A 17,363-nucleotide genomic window follows, 5' to 3' on the forward strand; every position below is an offset into this window, starting at 1 on the left:
TCTTATGTAGGCTCCTATTACCCCCCACCCCATCCCGATTTTTCACACTTGCTGTCTGGTCACCCTACCCTACACAAACTTCATGTTATTATTATTATTGGGAAAGCACAAATTACACTTATATTTAGGTTATCTATGGCCCTGATTACATACAACAATTGCACTAATTTAACTAAACTGGTTTCTAAATCTATTTAGTCAAATTGGTGAAACCCCCTTATGTGGACATTCTTAATTCGGTTTAACAGCTGCTAATATCTGTTCTGATTTACAGGTATTTGGAAGCTCATGCTCTAGCGGTTGTTGCTCATCCTTCTGGTAGAGGCCGTCTGTTAATTCAGGCAGACATTGTCATATCAGTTATACTTGGCTCACATTTTCCAGAGTTTCTTCACAACCATGAAGGTTGGAAGCAATATTTTTAAAAAACAAAAGCTGAGATTCTGATGCCACATGACTCTGGGAGCTGGAGCCCTGCCCCTAGGCATCTGCCTGGGGCTTGATCCCATTCAGCTCATGGGTGTAGGGCGGGTCTGTCTCCCCTGAAGGGGAGCCATGCCTGAGAAGCCTATCAAAGTCCAACAGAATATGCAGTATTATATTTTGAACATCTGTACAATCTACTGTGATTGGTATTTCATTTTGACATCTAATACAGGTGGAGCTGAGCCAAACACCATTACAGTGGTTGTTACAGTTATATATAACAACATTTTTTAAACTTAAAAACAAGGGAAATTGCACACAAAAATTAAATTACAATAAATTAAAAGATGTTTAGGTTGCAAAGTGGCATACTTGAAAGCTAGGGAACGCCACATTTAGAGTAGCCTGTGTAAGTTTGATTCTGCCCTCTGACACTTCCTAAAGTTGAAATGTTGACTTGGTAAGCTAGATAGCTTTATTTTAATATAAGTGGGAAAATTTTGTTATACAATAATTTATCTACAGTGAGCTATGGACTAGCTCCATTACAGATATGTAAGAGATTGCATATTAGGTCTCAGCCCTGAGGAGCTAACAATTTACAATTCCTTAGTAGTTTGCTGCTTCCGCACACTGGAGCCATTCAGTAGCAGCCCTGGATCTAGCAAGACCTCAGAAATGTGAGTCTGTCACAAGTGTGAGAATTCCCTAATTCAGAGCACTGACACAATCCCCTCCAATTCTTCCATTTGCTTCCCCATCACCTACCAACTTCACTTCCTCCTTTTCTGGACTTGAACCTCAGACATCTAGCCCTTCTCATGGAGTCCCAAGCACCCCCCTAAACACGAGGGAGATAATGAGACCAATTTGTATGGTTTTACAGCTTTCTCAGAGCACATCTATCACAAGACATATCTCTTTTCAGGAAGAGGGCTACCATCAACAATAAGGTCAGAAATACCTACAGAAATTCTTTTTACTTTTAAAATACATTTCACAGTTTAGCTATGGTACTTCTCCCCAGCAAAACTTTCAGATTACAATGCTGCTTAGAGGACACTGATACTATCTTTTTTTGTGCTTCAATTGGAGCTAAAGTGGGAATAGTTCTGTTGCAACAGAAATGCTGTTAAAATGAACTGTTGTGGAGGCATATGAATACCAAATTAATTAAAAAAGCAGTAAAGAGAAAAAGGGAATGAATTCCTCTAGTCACTGCTGATTTAAGTAGCTTTTACTATGCAAGCAAATTCCCTGAATTTGTTGCATATTTAACTAAATTTTCTTTGCTGACCTTGTTCATGAACTTTAATTAAAAACATTTTAAAAACTCATTCAATTTTGGTTTTGCTTATAAGAGATAAAACTTAATCCTAGATATTAAGCCAGTTAAAGTAACTCCAACTTAACTTTTTTATGTATCGCATTTAATGTACAGCAATATAAACCTCTGAATCTGAGTTTTACCGCTTTAAATAAAATTATTTTTATCCTGCAAAAAATTTCCCGTATAGATTTTGTACTGGATGATTCACACTTGGTGGCAGCATGTAAACATAGCTTTTAGTAATGCACTGGTATCTATACGAAACATTGAGAGACTACAGAACGTAATCCTGAATGGTTTAATCAAAAATCTAATCTTAAAAAAAATAAAAATCTTGGCTGTAGATTCTTCTCACAGATATAGTATAATGCTTCTACTGTGAATTATGTTTCAGTGGGATGTGTCATTTTCATGTTCAATTTATGGCACTGCCTACAATTGTATAGAGATTAAGATGCTGAGATAGTAGTTAGAAAACTAAAAAAAAAAACCTTCTTAATTTAAATATCTACGGAACGTAATGAAACACAATGAATTAACTAAAGTTAATTAGACAATTGGTTAATATGTAAAAGCAGTTTAAAACTGGTAAATGCTAATGTTTCATGTCAGAGTGGTTGCCCCCAAATGACATTTAAAAGATAAGCATCTACAGAAAAAAACAATTGGGCTTCTTTGGGTACCTCCCTTCCATTTTGCCACCTAATCACTACATTAAATGTTAAAGTAGATCAATGCAATTCAGTGAAGCTTAACAACGTTAGTGCTAGAAATGGTATTGTACCTCTTATTAATGGTAGCCCAACTGGTATTAATGTTATCTGTCATCAGTTCTACTTTTCTGGTGTCATCTGTTGAATAATCACGGAGAAGCTTAAGTGCCATGTCATTCGCCACATCCACATGTATTTGCCACTGCCGCAGCTCTTTTGAAAATTGCTAGAGGGGGAACAAACAAACAAAACAAAAGAATGAATCTCACCTTCCCTTAAAAATATATCTTGAATATTCAAAAGGTAGACGAACTTTTAAACCTTATAACCTTCCCGATTAAAAAAAAAAGAGAGAGAGAGAATCTTCTGGTTGCTGGTAATAACAGAAACAGCATCTGTCACATCTGCTGATTGTTAGGGCCAGACATTTTTTTTTTCAAAGTTATGGGACACAAGAGGACTGCAGTACTACCAACAAGTGGCTGACAGGACTAACCAACAGCATTTTCAGTGCAAGATAAAATGTGGCAGCCGAAATTGGTACACTAGTGAATGGAATCATAATAGTTCTTTTCTCAGAAATAAATAGTTGAATAAATTATTGTGCATGCTGACTGTTTTTGTCTCTGTGATGGTGAATTCATAATGCTGGGGAAATAGGAAAAAGAACATAGTAAAACACATTACTGCCAGGCCTATTTTTTTTTTTTTTTTTTTACAATGTGACGTAACACCAAAGCTTGGACAAATAACACGTCTGTTGAATTTTTTCACTTTATTAAGAATTATTTGTTTATGTAATTAGTGCCATCTACTGGATCAGTACTAAACTTGCATACATCAAAATACTAGAATATTGTTAAACCTAATAGTAAGTTATTATAATGCCGATTACCTTTCCCAATTTTTCTGGAAATAGTTTTAAGAAAGCATTTACAATTTTGAACATAATTCTGTGTTAATTTTAATTTTTATCTAGATCTGCTAACTAACAATTCCTTCCTCATTAGAAAAGCAGACCAGGAGATTGGAGCATTGGTTGCAATGGGGAACCAAATTCCATATGCTTTTCCTGTTTGTCTGCTTGTCATAACCAACATCTGTAAAAGACTGTGTGCATCCATGTCTCCTCCATTATTTGTAATCAAACAGCAGTAACAATACAAATGATCAGCTCTTAGGGCAAGACAAATCTATAGGTTACCAAACATCTTTGACAATGTGAGTACAAAAGTATGTTATAATTTGCCAAAAACTCTCATGGAAGGATTGTTAGAATCAGTAGCTGGCTGTATAAATTAGAAACTTTCTGCAGAAAATGAAAAGTGAGGCACGACTTCCTTTTCAAGTGGGAAAAAGCTCCAGGAATATAGATTTTCCTTTCCCCCCAAAGCGATGTTCATGTTGAAATCTGGTTTTGATTAAACTAATAGAGTCGTCACACAAAGCTAATCATAAGTAAGCTATTTTGTCAAGATTGATGTGTGATGGAAATAAGTCTGAATGTCAAGTTAAATAAACAAACAACAAACAGAGTGTAGCGATGGCTCACTTTAAAGTTTGCAGGTTCATTCTGGATAAGCTTACAAAAGTTTTGATACTTATCTGAACCGTTAAGGGATTCCCTACTGGGGCTAGTTTCTTCCATCAACACAAAAAAGCTGTAGCTCCTCTTATCTGTTTTGAGCACTGTATGTCCCTCTGACTTGGGAAGAGGAGAATTACAGGATGTGGCCGCCGTGTCAGGGCTCCTCTAAAGGAAGTAGTCTTTGCACTACTTCAAGTGGGATCTAATATGTTGCCTGTTAGAAGAGCTTCTCTTATTTCTTTAAGGTATACTGGCATTTGGGATGTCTCTATACTATAAGACTCAAAGGGTGTCATAAGATTATAAAATTCAGGAAAACAGGAGATCTCTCTTCATCTAACTTCTGCATTTCAGAGCAGCAGAGAAGCTACCTTGGCTGGGTGAGAGGTTACTACATCCTGCTATCCTGAAGGTGATCTGTCCTTAGAAACCAGAAGGGCATCAACGTAACTACCTGGCTCCACAAAGAGAACTTGGTTTGCACAGGTAAACAGGTAAAAGGCCATGGCTGGTAGGGGGAAGAGGAGCCTAATAATCAATTTGTTTTTTAAACCTTCAAAAAGTTGTATTGCAGGATGAGTGAAGGTTCAGGCTACTTTTCAATGTTATCTGAAACAACTGAAGGTTGCCTGGGCATTTTTTCTTAATTCATGACTATGTAGTGTCAAGAAGTCAGAATACCTCATAATTTTAAATACTGTGGGCTGGATTCAGCCCCAGGTCTTACCTGCTTCCACTTATGTTACCCAAAGCATAGGACCAAACACTACTACAATTCCAGGTCCACTGTATCCCCAAACACAGGTGGCATCCACTGGGGAGAAGACACAGCCAAGGCAGCCAGATACATGCTGCTCTGGCAAATCCCATGGGCAGCCTCAGTTAGTGGAGCTACTCCAAAGCTCAGACCACACTAAGTATGCTCTCGCCTGGGCTTATTGTTATTATTTGTAATTGTTCCTTAGATATCTTATATGTGGGTGGTTTTTTTATTTTTGCTGCAGACTTTGTCCATCTATTGTACATTTGTAAGAATTTCACCATGCTCATACTTTATTCTTTTTGGAAAATATTTTTCCAGTAGAACAATGTTATAAAGCACTAGCTATCATACATACATAGTTGCTGTTTTCCAACCAAAAATATTGTAGTAGAATATTTTGCATTTGCTTTATAGATACAAAAATTACCAAAACAGTCTGTCCACATTGTGGACTAATGGCCTGTAAACCTTCACTTGGAAAATGTGTACCTTTTGCTAGTCCCCTGTGAATTTAAATGACCTTATAAACCCCACCAAAGCAGGCTTTTTAATGGAAATGCTGACAGACCCATTACAATGCTACTTCCAAAGTGTCGATTCTCACCATTAACTTCAAGACTAATCTATTAAATTCCTGACATTACCAAAGAACAATATCATTCAGAGCATAAATGAAGAGTACAGGGGATTCTGTTTGAGGAAACAATTTGCATTTTCCAGTTTACTGGAAATGAGTATTTAATCTTTTCAACAACTTTGAAGAGTGCATGCTTAAGTCATTGCTCCTGCTCTATGCTTTTCACAGGGACCGAGAGCAAAGTGTTACAGTGAAAGGTTTATTGTCCAACCTAATAGAGTCCCATTATTTTCTGTCTTACATGACTTGATGTAATGAATTTGTATAATTAAACTAATGGAATACAATTTCTTTCTTCTTTTTTTCCTTTATACTTTCAGGCCCCATTTCTCTTCCATCTACTTTGGAATAAGTAGAAACAAAAAAGTATTCAAAGTGCTTTAATACCTTAATTTCATTATGACATTTGTAAAGCATTCTTCTTATTTCATCTGTATCATCTCTTGAATTTGCTGACTTTATTAAAAGGCTTAAAGAGTTAGGGATGCGCATTAATCATGCTGCTTATGTATATTTTTAATTTTATTTAATTAGAAGACACTACTTGCTATGTTATTAGTGGGAAAGTCTAGGTAATTAAGGGTCCTTAATTAAAAAAAAGTAAGGGCCTTCCTTTTTATCCATGCATTACCAGTGGAATAAAATAAACTGTGCACAGATACAGCAATATGTATGTACAGCACCATCCAATTTGGAGCATGTCACTTTCTGCATTAAATATTTATGTAACCCAGGTCTGGAAAAGCAGACCCACTGCCCACCCCTTCTCTTGATGTTATCAGCTATTTAGCTGGTCTAGAGAGGTATAACCATTCATCATTGGTCCTCTATTTCAGTAGTTGTGCAGCTGTGGGCATCATCCCTAAAATATTCCACTGCACTTAGAATTGCACATTGTGAACTCTGGTATAATCCATAAAGCAAGACTAAGAGTATATTTTTTTCACCTTATGTAGTTGGTCCATATCTGGAATATTAGGCGGCAGCAAAACAGTTAAGGGTGATATTATAAAGCAAGTGACAAGGTAACTGTTGCACACAGTATGTGACTAAAGGCAAGACTGTCCCTTGCCCGAGGCACTGTGCAGGGAGTAAGAGAGGATAAGGCTACTTTGTTAGTGTGTCCCTGGTAGGAGAGCAGCCTCAGTGGGACTGCTACTACATTTCCTGCATAGGTGAATTGGAAGTGGGCAGGCAGGGGAATAGCCTTGGCACTGCCTGCCCTCCCACACATTGGCCCTCTCACTTAAGATTAGGGTGACCATATTTCCCAAAGGTAAAACAGGACATCACACAGGGCTGGCCTGAACCCTCCCCCACAAGAGACTGGCCCGAGCCACTTGCCCGAGAACCTCCCCGCCCCCAGGCTGGGGTCACTGGAACCCTGCCTCCCTCGCCCGACAAGAGGCTGTTGCTGAAACCCTGCAAGAGGCCGACATCACCACTCACCTCCATCGCACATTCCTCTGCACCATACTCCACTTGACAAAAGTGGGCATTTGTCCCTTTTGCTTTTGCCAACTGATCAAGTCGGCAAGAGCAAAAGGGACACGTGCCCACTTTTGTCAAAAATTCAGGATGGCTGGGACAGGGCTTAAAAAAGGGACTGTCCTAACCAAAACAGGATGTATGGTCATCCTACCTAAGATAGTATTGAAGGGCAAGTAAACTTCTACTGGAATAGAGGAGGAACAGATTATCTCTCCTTTGAGCCAAACAGGGAGCAGACTGTGAGTCTCTTTTTTAAACTTTTGAAAATCCCATTCAAAAAATAAAACTAATGCTTTATAGGAATTCTAGCTAGTGTTCTAACCATATGTTTTTATACCATTTGTTATACAAAGAGGAAGAATAAAGTGGGCATTTGTTCTCTTTCACTATTAATTGAAAAATATAACAATGAATGCCGGCAATACCAGTAACAGGTATCAAAGTCTGTCTTATCAACAGAATAGATTACAAGACCAGAAAGGACTACTATCATCATTTATCAACCCCTGGTATAACAGACCACCAGACTTCACTGAATTAACTCCTATTTGAACTAGAAAAACTATTTAGAAATTAATAAAACAAAAACATTCAACCATGACTTCAGACTTGCCAGTGATGGAGAATCCACAACAACGCTCAGTAAATTACCCTCACTGGTAAAACTTTGTGCCTTATTTCTAGTCTAAATATGTCTAGCTTCATCTTCCAGGCACTAGAGCTTGTTATACCTTTGTCTTCTAGACTGAAGAGCCCTTCATTATTGTAATTAACATGTAGATACTTCTGTGCTGTGATCAGATCACCCCTTAACTTTTTCTTTGTTAAGATAAACAGATAGAGCTTGTTGAGTCCATCATTATAAGGCTTGTTTTCCAATCTTTTAAACATTCTTGGGGCTCTTCTCTGAACTCTTTGCAATCAATCAACATCCTTCTTAAACTGTGGACCCCTGACCTGGACATAATATTCTCGTGTGGCAAAGCACCTCCTTTGTCTCGCCAGACTTAGCACTTCCCCCTCTGGTGATGGGGGACCTGGGGTAAATCAGCCCCACTCTGGGCAGTTGTTTGCCTCCCCCCTTCTGTACTCCTTTGGCTGTGTTTTCAGGGTACGCCCCACGGTTGGCCTAAGGGGTGATCCTTCACCAAACAAAAAGGAAACAGTCTCAAACACAAAAGGAGAGACCCTTCCCTGCCTCCTCGCTGGGGCAGGGTGTCATCCTGTTGCTTGCCCAGGGTCAGTCCTTCCCCTAGCAGGCACTGAGGTTTGGCTGTTCCCGTACGGGAAGGAGCACAGTCTCTCAGCCTGGAAAAGCTTGTTTCCCTGCTGCCACTCGCCTGGCAGTAGCTTGTCTCTCTCTCTCCCTTTGCTCTCCCCAGGGGAGGGGTTTTTAAAGGCCTCAGGCAGAACTTAATTGGATTCAGGTGTTCCTAATTGATCTGAGGTAACTCCTTCTCAGCTTCTAGGAAAAAGGGCTTTAACACTCTAGGGCTAATGTATCAGCCTTCCAGGACCCTCTTGCAGGAGGTGTTCCCCACCCATCCCATGCCCCGGGCCTCTGGATCTTTTCATCAGGCCCCTGTCCTCTGAGCCTCCCCGGCCACCACACCCGTATACCTCGAGCTGGCTGCAAGACCTGCAGCCAGTTCGCTTTTGAACTGCGCCACAGGCACATCTGTACATGCTCGTGCTCCATACTCTCCATTTCCTCACCCTTGTGTCCCGCCCTGCCACTAAATGGCAGCACCTAATGTCATCTGTTCAGGGTGAGGAACCCCGGTGGGCCAGCCTATACTCTACCTTGGCCCCATGGCCCACCAGGGATATCGGTTGGCGACTCCTTCACAGAGCCACGAGCATGGCGTGTACCTGGTGCGTTTCACCTCTGTTCCCAATACCTGTCCCTTTTGTGGTGTGAGGGAGACCCTGGCGCATGCCTATCTTGAATGCGCCGGGCTGAAGCCCCTATTCCTGCTCCTCCAAGATCACCTCTTACGTTTTTGGCTGCACTCCTCCCCCCACCTTTTTATATATACACACCCTATCGGTGCCCCCACAAAGTCACGGGACCTCCTCGTCAACTTCCTCTTAGCAATGGCCAAAGTGGACATCTATAACACCAGGGAGAGGATGTTGGCTGAGAGGGTTCTTTGCAACTGTGGGGCCTACTTCCGTTCCTCTCTCCGCTCACGTATCCGGGCAGAGTTCCTCTGGGCAGCGTCCGCTGGCTCCCTTGACACCTTTGAGGAGCAGTGAGTGCTGGCTGGGGTTCTCTGCTCGGTGTCCCCTTCAGGTTCCCTACTTTTGACCCTTTGACCCACATTCATCCTTTTTTTTTTTCAGTTGCCCCCTGTAATTATTTGAGGCTCAGGCTCAGTGGATCCTCAGAGGCTGTGGCCGCCCACCTCCCAGAACCCAATATGAGGACCCTCTTGCAGCCATCCAGCCTGACTTTGTCACACCAGCTATAATTGCACCAATGCCAAATAAACTGGTAATATAAGCTTCCAACTCCTATTCAATATCCCCATTTATACATGCAAGAATTACATTAGCCCTTTGGCCACAGCATTGCACTGGGAGCTCAAACTCAGCTAATTACCTACCATGACTCCAAAGTCCTTTTCAGAGTCACAGTTTCCCAGGACAGAGTCCCCAATCCTGTAAGTATGGCCTGCAATCTTTGTTGCTGGATGCATGTCTTTACATTTAGCCTTACTAAAAATGCATATTTTCTTGCATCCAGCCTGCCAAGCAATTCATAGATTTGTAAATTCCAAGGCCAGAAGGGAGCATTATGATCACAGTAATGAACATTAGAAAACATAATCCAAACTATACATATAAAATGATGGGGTCAAAATTAGTTGTTACCACTCAAGAAAGATCTTGGAGTCATTGTGGATAGTTCTCTGAAAACATCCACTCAGTGTGCAGCAGCAGTCAAAAAAAGGTAACGTTAAGAAAGGGATAGATAAAAAGACAGAAAAAATCATTCTCTCTATATAACTCCATGGTACGCCCACATCTTGAATACTGCGTGCACCAAAAAAGATATACTGGAATTGGAAAAGGTACAGAAAAATGCAACAAAAATTATTAGGGATATGGAAAAGCTTCCATATGAGGAGAGGTTAATAAGACTGGGACTTTTCAGCTTGGAAAAGAGATGACTAAGGGGGGATATGATTGAGGTCTAAAATCATGACTGATATGGATAAAGTAAATAAGGAAGTGTTATTTACTCCTTCTCATAACACAGGAACTAGGGGACACCAAATAAAATTAATAGGCATCAGGTTTAAAACAAACAAAAGTAAGTATTTCTTCATATAATGCACAGTCAACCTGTGGAACTCTTTGCCAGATGATATTGTGAAGGCCAAGACACTAACAGGGTTCAAAAAAGAACTAGATAAATTCATGGAAGATTGCTCCATCAGTGGCTATTAGCAAGGATGGACAGGGATGGTGTCCCTAGTCTTTGTTTGCCAGAAGCTGGGAATGGGCAACAGGGGATGGATCACTTGATGATTACCTGTTCTGTTCATTCCCTGTGGCGCACCTGACATTGGCCACTGTCGGAAGACAGGATACTGGGCTAGATAGACCTTTGGTCTGACCCAGTATGGCCGTTCTTATGTTCTTATCTAATCTGACCTCCTGTGTAATAGAAGCCATAGAATTTCCCTAGAAGAACTGGTAAAGCTTATATTTTAGGAAAACATCCAATCTTGATTTAAAAATTGCCAATGATAGCAAATCCACCACTAATCTTGATAAGGCACATTTCAGTATATCGGTGACCTGTTCTCTTCATTATTTACCACTCCCCCAATCTTCGTGTCATCTTCAAATGATTTTATATTGTCTTCAAGATCACAGGTTGAACATGGGCATTAGCTGAACGAAATTCCTCACATTTTCTTATCAACCCTGATTGGAAGGAACCACTTTCTAGAGAGAAAACAAAACTAGTCTCCATATTTATTCAATTAAAACTTTGGTCTCTCTGCCGAGATTGCTACTGTTTTCATTAGATATACACTTTTAGTTCAACCTGCTAGGCTAACAAAGCTTACATTCATCATAGAACAATTAACTAATAGGATTAATTTTTGAATTCTAGTGAAAAAGCAGACTCCCATTGCCAATTTACCATGTTTTGGACTCTCCCATACCTAACCCCAGTCCCTGGGATATTATTCTTGAATGGAAAGCCACAGACAGTGTGAAGGGAATTCATTTTGAGTAAGTCACAAAACAATTAACTATGAACTAACTTGAGACTCTTAAGTAAGACTAATTTTTAATTAGGAAATATATTTTAAAAACTCTTGCAACTGGAAATTTAAAAAGGGTATCAATCACGGGGGCAAATCCAGACCTAATTATAGGTTTGGGATATATGTTAGCATAGTAAAAGCAATATTACTGCATGTCTATGTACTTACCCATGTGATGTCCACAATGCAGTTCATTTTTGTCCTTGGTAGGAACAATCTCCACAAAGAGGTCAGATCCAAAGCTCACTGAAATCAAAGGGAATCTTTCCATTGACTTCGGTGGACTTTGGATTGCGCCCAAGAAATGGGACAGCTGAGCAGACCAGACTCCCTGACACCAAACTCCTCATAGATCTGGTCTGGATGGACCTGCACTCTGGGGGGTCTGGGTATGTCCCAGGCTTGGCTGCCTATTTTCCCATACGTGAATGCACCGAAACAGTAATTTGAATTTTGCTCAGGGTAAAGAATAATGAATCTATTAAAACTGCAAACACAAGAGATTGTGTATATCCTAAAAACACTCAGGCATGGGATATCAAAATACATGTGCATGTTAGGACACAGAGACTAAGACTTGGAAGCATTCATTTTGAAGACCAGCTCTATTTCTAGATCCTTCAATTCAGATGCTATTTTGTGAAAGAAATCTAAAAATCAGCTAAGCTCAAACAAGATTTCAGTTTTTTTTTAATTCATGTACACTTAGCTCAGCCAAGCACAAAACAGCTATTGCTGTCACATGTGAGAGGCTTTTATGCAGGATTTGACACAATAGGAATCACAAGGCAGACAAAGATTTGACAGACAAAGATTTGACATCCAAATCTTGGGAGAGAGAGAAAGAGGGGGAAGGGAACAGAATGACCCTCTCTCACCCAGAGGTGAATTTCCTTTCACTTGTAGGAAGGAGGACAAGCAAAACCAAACAAATGAAAGTAGACTAAGGTGCTTGGCACTGCCTGAGGCTGTAACGCCTCAGGCAACTATATCAGCATGTGGGGAGCGCAAAGTAAAGCAAGGCCCAACTGCAGGTTTGATGATCTGACAGATTTTCATAAAGAAACTAAAACACATTCCATAACATTTGTAGATACGGGGTCAAGATGCCAAATTTAGTTCCAGGTCTGGACACTGAATGCTCCAAAGTTCAGGGTTATTCAAGATCCAGGTTTTGATTCTCAGCTAGCAATAGTGGATTTTTTCTCTTTTTTGTTTTATGGAAGGAATGGATGAGATTATTAGATGTTCTCTATTCTTGGGGAGGAGGTGGTGAGGAACATTGGAAATTTTACCCCAAAAAGAGAGAGACAAAGGTCTCATGTTTCATCCTGATTTGGAACATAGGAACAATCTGAAATATCAAAAATGATTGAAGGGCAGGAACAGTTTTCTCATCAAGTTCTATTTATACATAAGTATATGCACAAACACCTATAGGTACATATATTTTGTAATTTTCATATAAATATTACAGTTTTGCATTTACCAGTTTGAGTTAAAGATTTATATTCTAAGGGCAGAGTCCTGTAAAGGAAGTATTTAAATTAAATTTTGTATTAAGATATGTAAACTTCTTATAAAGGTAATTCTTGTAAGTCTAATAGCAGGAGGTGCTTGTGAGAAATGCTTGTAAGAAATGAAAAATGTGGCACTCTATTTGTAAAATAGCTGTTTCCATTAGTCTTAATTGCCTACGTACTTTGTATTTGAGGTGGAGAATGTTAAAAAAAAATTACTTAAGAACTTGTTCACACAATTTGTTCAACTAACGTTTCCCTCCTCCCTTACACCTTTGCAGTTAGGAAACTTACTTTGAGGCTTATTTGTAAGCCAAACACTGGTCAGAAGCCAGCATTCTATCTCCAGAAAGAGACAATGACAAATGTGTCTCCTCTCTGCTGAATGACAGTAGTGTACATAATCTCTAATTCTTTCCAATACATTAGTGAGTGATTGCCTTTATTTATAATAATCCATCCATCTCAGGCAATGACCCTTAATCTCAGATGAGAAAACTTAACCAGTTACTAGCCCTAAAACAAACAAGAAAATGAAGGATTTCTGGTGTTTTCGTACTTCCACAGGGCAAATTAAAATCCAGTGTTTATGTACTTCAAAAGTATAGGATGGGAGAGATTGATTAAAAAAAAATGGATGTTAATTGTAGTTAGTCTGACATTTCTGGAAAGTGAAATCTTCTATTTATGTGGACCAGGACAATTTAAAAGGTAGGTAGGTAGGTAGGTAGGTAGGTGTGTGTGTGTGTGTGTGTGTGTGGTGTGTGTGTGTGTGTGTGTGCTAAGCTTTTACCAGAAAGCTAGACATTACTGGTTTGAGCAGATGTTCTCTATATTTATTTCTGGGAATATCGCTAGAACCAGCCATGGCCTACCCTCAAATATACATCTAAAAGACTAAAAAAAAAACAAAAACAACAACAACAACAAAACCACTTTGCCTACTGTCCCAAAAGAACAGGTACAACTAGTTAGCAGCAGTTTAAAGAGTGACTGGTGAAAGAGCATACTCCAGTATCACCCAGCCCTTGGTCTCTCTGCTAATTAGGGCCTATTGTGGTCGGGAGATTTATGTGATGTCATTTTTAGAATTTAGAAGCCAATAGAATTTTTTTTATTAGCAGGAATGGAGGGAGTATTTGGGCTGGGGAATCACCTGGTTTGTGGCTACATTTTTTGGTCCGAGTTACCCAATCTTGAAAGTATTTTTTCATCAGTCAACTACTGAAATAAGTAGAAATGTTTTCATCAGACATTTCAATATTTTGATTTTTCATCTTCAATATAAATTCTCTATCTTCAATAATAACCTTAAGTTCGGTGTTCTGCTTTTTCAGAGCTTCCACAGTGTACGAAATCTCCTTCCATGACTCAAGCTTGACTTTGGCCCGTTCTAGAACCTGCTCAGCTTCTTGTTTGGCTTCTAACCATTGTGTTGAATCCTTTAACATTTCATGTAGCTGCTGCCTGCGGCTTTGAAGGTGTCCCTGTACTTCGTCCCACTGGCTCTGGATCTTTTCAACTGGTGAAAAACAAATGCAAACAACAACAAAAAAAGACTTATTCAAGATGAAGGGTTTTTTTTTAAAAAAAGCAGTTATTGAAATATTTAAGTAACGTTTCTCATTGCAAACAACAATTTTCAGCTGTAACTAAATTTGGTTTATTAAAAGAGAACAAATAACGGTTGGTAGGGCACAGTATGGTACACAGCGTGGGTCCTGATGCATATGTTGCCAGAAATGTCAGCTTTTTGTCTCAATAATGATGTAAAGAATACTCAAACAGGGTTACATTGATGAAAAAGAAACAGTTCTCATTCATTCATACCAAGCCAAATCAAGCTAGCATTTTTGATGAGATGTCCTGTGGGGACTTCTATAAACTTATCCTTCATTTTAAGATTCATTACAAGTGGTAATCAATGGTTATGTTATACTTTCTTGACCAGGTAAGACAAACACTGATCGAGTGCATGACTGTTCACAAAACACCTTTTCACATCTTCATGTTAGTTATTAGAATAAGGATTAGATGTGCCCTTGTTTGGGGGGGAATGTAGTTTTGAAAGGGCTAATGATAATTGGAAGCTCTGATAATGAGGTTTGCCCAAGGCCAGACTGGCCCACAAAGGCACAAGGAAATTTCCTGGTGATGTGACACGGAGACCTAACCCTAAAACATGCAAAGCTTTGAAAACAAAATTGTGCTGTGCTTTCTTAATAAGAAATCTGTATTGCTTAAAACTAGCACAGAGCCAGGCCTCTTAGTATTTTTCCCAAAGGCTGCCCCCATTATATTTAAAAGTCAGAGTCCACCTTCTCTTGGTGGGTTGAGAATTTCCTGAATGGTCTGAAGGCAAAGGCACCATCAGATGGAGGAAGTTGCCAGCAGAGCACCCATGATAGGGTTGATTCCACAATGGCATTGCCTCTCTGGGCTAGAGGAGAGCAATGCCCCATCACAAAGATGTAGAGTGAAAATCCTCCCAGGAGTGTCTCTCCTTTAGCCTGGAAGAAGGGTTGTAGATCCTCCTGTGAATTCCCCCAGGCTTGGAGAAGGGGAAGAAAATCCTCCCAGCATCCCTTGCTCCAGCCTGGAGGAGAAGACAGAAAATGAGTGGATGTGGGAAAAGGAATGACTGAGTACATGAGAGGGAGGAAGTAGGGGAAGGAAATGTAAATAACGAAATAGAATCCAAAAGAAACCAGGTACAACCAGAGGATGAACCAAGGATGGGCCAAGGCTGGGAGGAGGGGGGAAAGAGCAGTAACAAGATTTGGAGCATATTAAACTGTCCAACTTGAAATGAGGAGTATTTAAAGGCTACGCCGCATTGGGTTGCTACCTACAGGCAGGGCCGGCTCCAGCATTTCTGCCGCCCCAAGAATTGGGGACAAAAAAAATAAAAAGCCGCGATCGGTGGTGGCAGTTCAGCGGCAGGTCCTTCGCTCCTAGAGGGACTGAGGGACCTGCCGCCCCCGAATTGCCGCAGGTGCCGCCCCTCTCCCTTGGCCACCCCAAGCACCTTCTTGTTAAGCTGGTCCCTGGAGCCGGCCCTGCCTACAGGTAAGAAGAACGAGGAGTACTTGTGGCACCTTAGAGACTAACAAATTTATTTGAGCATAAGCTTTCGTGGGCTAAAACCCACTTCATCGGATGTATGCAGTGGAAAATACAGTAGGAAGATATATATACACAGAGGACATGAAAAAATAGGTGTTGCCATACTAACTATAACGAGAGTAATCAATTAAGGTGGGCTATTATCAGCTATTATAGTTAGTATGGCAACACCCATTTTTTCATGTCCTCTGTGTATATATATCTTCCTACTGTATTTTCCACTGCATGCATCCAATGAAGTGGGTTTTAGCCCACGAAAGCTTATGCTCAAATAAATTTGTTAGTCTCTAAGGTGCCACAAGTACTCCTCGTTCTTTTTGCTGATACAGACTAACACGGCTACCGCTCTGAAACCTGTTACCTACAGGCACTAACTGTCCCAATGAGATTTGAGGATGAATGCATTTGAAGTATAACTGATGTCTCCCTCATAATACAAATCGGACCCGTAAAAAGTAAGGTTTGCATATTCATGTCACTAATAACTATGGTGAGCAACAAAAATATTTTAAATTAAATATCAAGGTTTTGATTTTTGCACTATCCAAAGATGTGTGTAGGAGAGAGGGTTGTTTGCAGCTTATTGGGTGGGGGGTGTTTGGAAATTTTCCGTTAAAACACAACAAAACTTCCCCCCCCACCACCCCCTCCCCACCCCGAGAAATTGGATTTTCAAATAAATGCATTTTTTTGGTGGGAAAAGTATCTGTCCACAGAAAATGTTCCTTTTTTGTCCCAAAACCAAACAATTGAAAATCAAAATGTATTTATTTGGATATGCTGCCACATCTCATAGGAATTGTGGTTCAGTTGCTTCCTGTCCCCATTCTCCTTTGTGGGCCAGGCTCCCTGGCTAGGGTGCAGCATGAGAAATGTAGTCCAGCCAGGGATCTAATCTGTAGAGGAGAATGGGAACATGAAACACCCAAACTGCAACTCCTATGAGGTACCTCAAAATATTTTTGGCCAGAATATTTCAGTTTTTAAATTTTTGCCAAAAAGTAAGTCTTTATTTTTCTTCTTCAGAAAACAACAATTTTTCAAAACAGCTCTATTATTTTGTTTTATCAAGAATAAGTTATCACACCCAAAAGAAAATATTCTTAATGGTACATGCCTTATTACAGCAGAGCTTGACAGCCAGAGAAAGTTCAGGTAATGGAGTCTCTTTAAATTATTATCTAAATAAACAATTTAAAGCTATGCAAAATATTTCAGTTTGATGCATTGGGTCACTCTCTAATCCCAGAAAAGAAAACATTTAAATGTGGGATAAACACTTGTGACATTTAGATCACTCATCTGGCTCTTCTGAGCTAGTCTTCAGCTCATTAAATACCATATGTGACAAATAAAATACTAGCAGTCAAAAAGGTTTCAGAGATAGTTCATTAAAGAGGAAGTAAAGGGGACTTTTGTAATTCAGGCATCACTGAATTATTACAGAGTAACCCAAAAGCAGTACACAAAAAACATCCAT

At 39.8% G+C, this 17,363-nt stretch overlaps 1 protein-coding gene across 1 annotated transcript in view; it reads right to left on the bottom strand.

Moving 5' to 3' along the window:
• The window catches only part of LOC112112035 (dystrophin), a 1,981,667-nt gene that overhangs the window by 427,711 nt on the left and 1,536,593 nt on the right, over window positions 1–17,363 (bottom strand). Inside the window, exons 53-54 of the mRNA XM_026649948.1 lie at window positions 14,068–14,279; window positions 2,541–2,695 (exon numbers count right to left, since the gene is read on the bottom strand). Of these exons, the coding sequence (XP_026505733.1) occupies window positions 2,541–2,695; window positions 14,068–14,279 (367 nt within the window). The remainder of the gene's footprint in view (window positions 1–2,540; window positions 2,696–14,067; window positions 14,280–17,363) is intronic.

Source organism: Terrapene carolina, unplaced genomic scaffold (genome assembly GCF_002925995.2).
Source record: "Terrapene carolina triunguis isolate 2854851 unplaced genomic scaffold, T_m_triunguis-2.0 Scaffold23, whole genome shotgun sequence".
NCBI lineage: Eukaryota > Metazoa > Chordata > Testudines > Emydidae > Terrapene > Terrapene triunguis.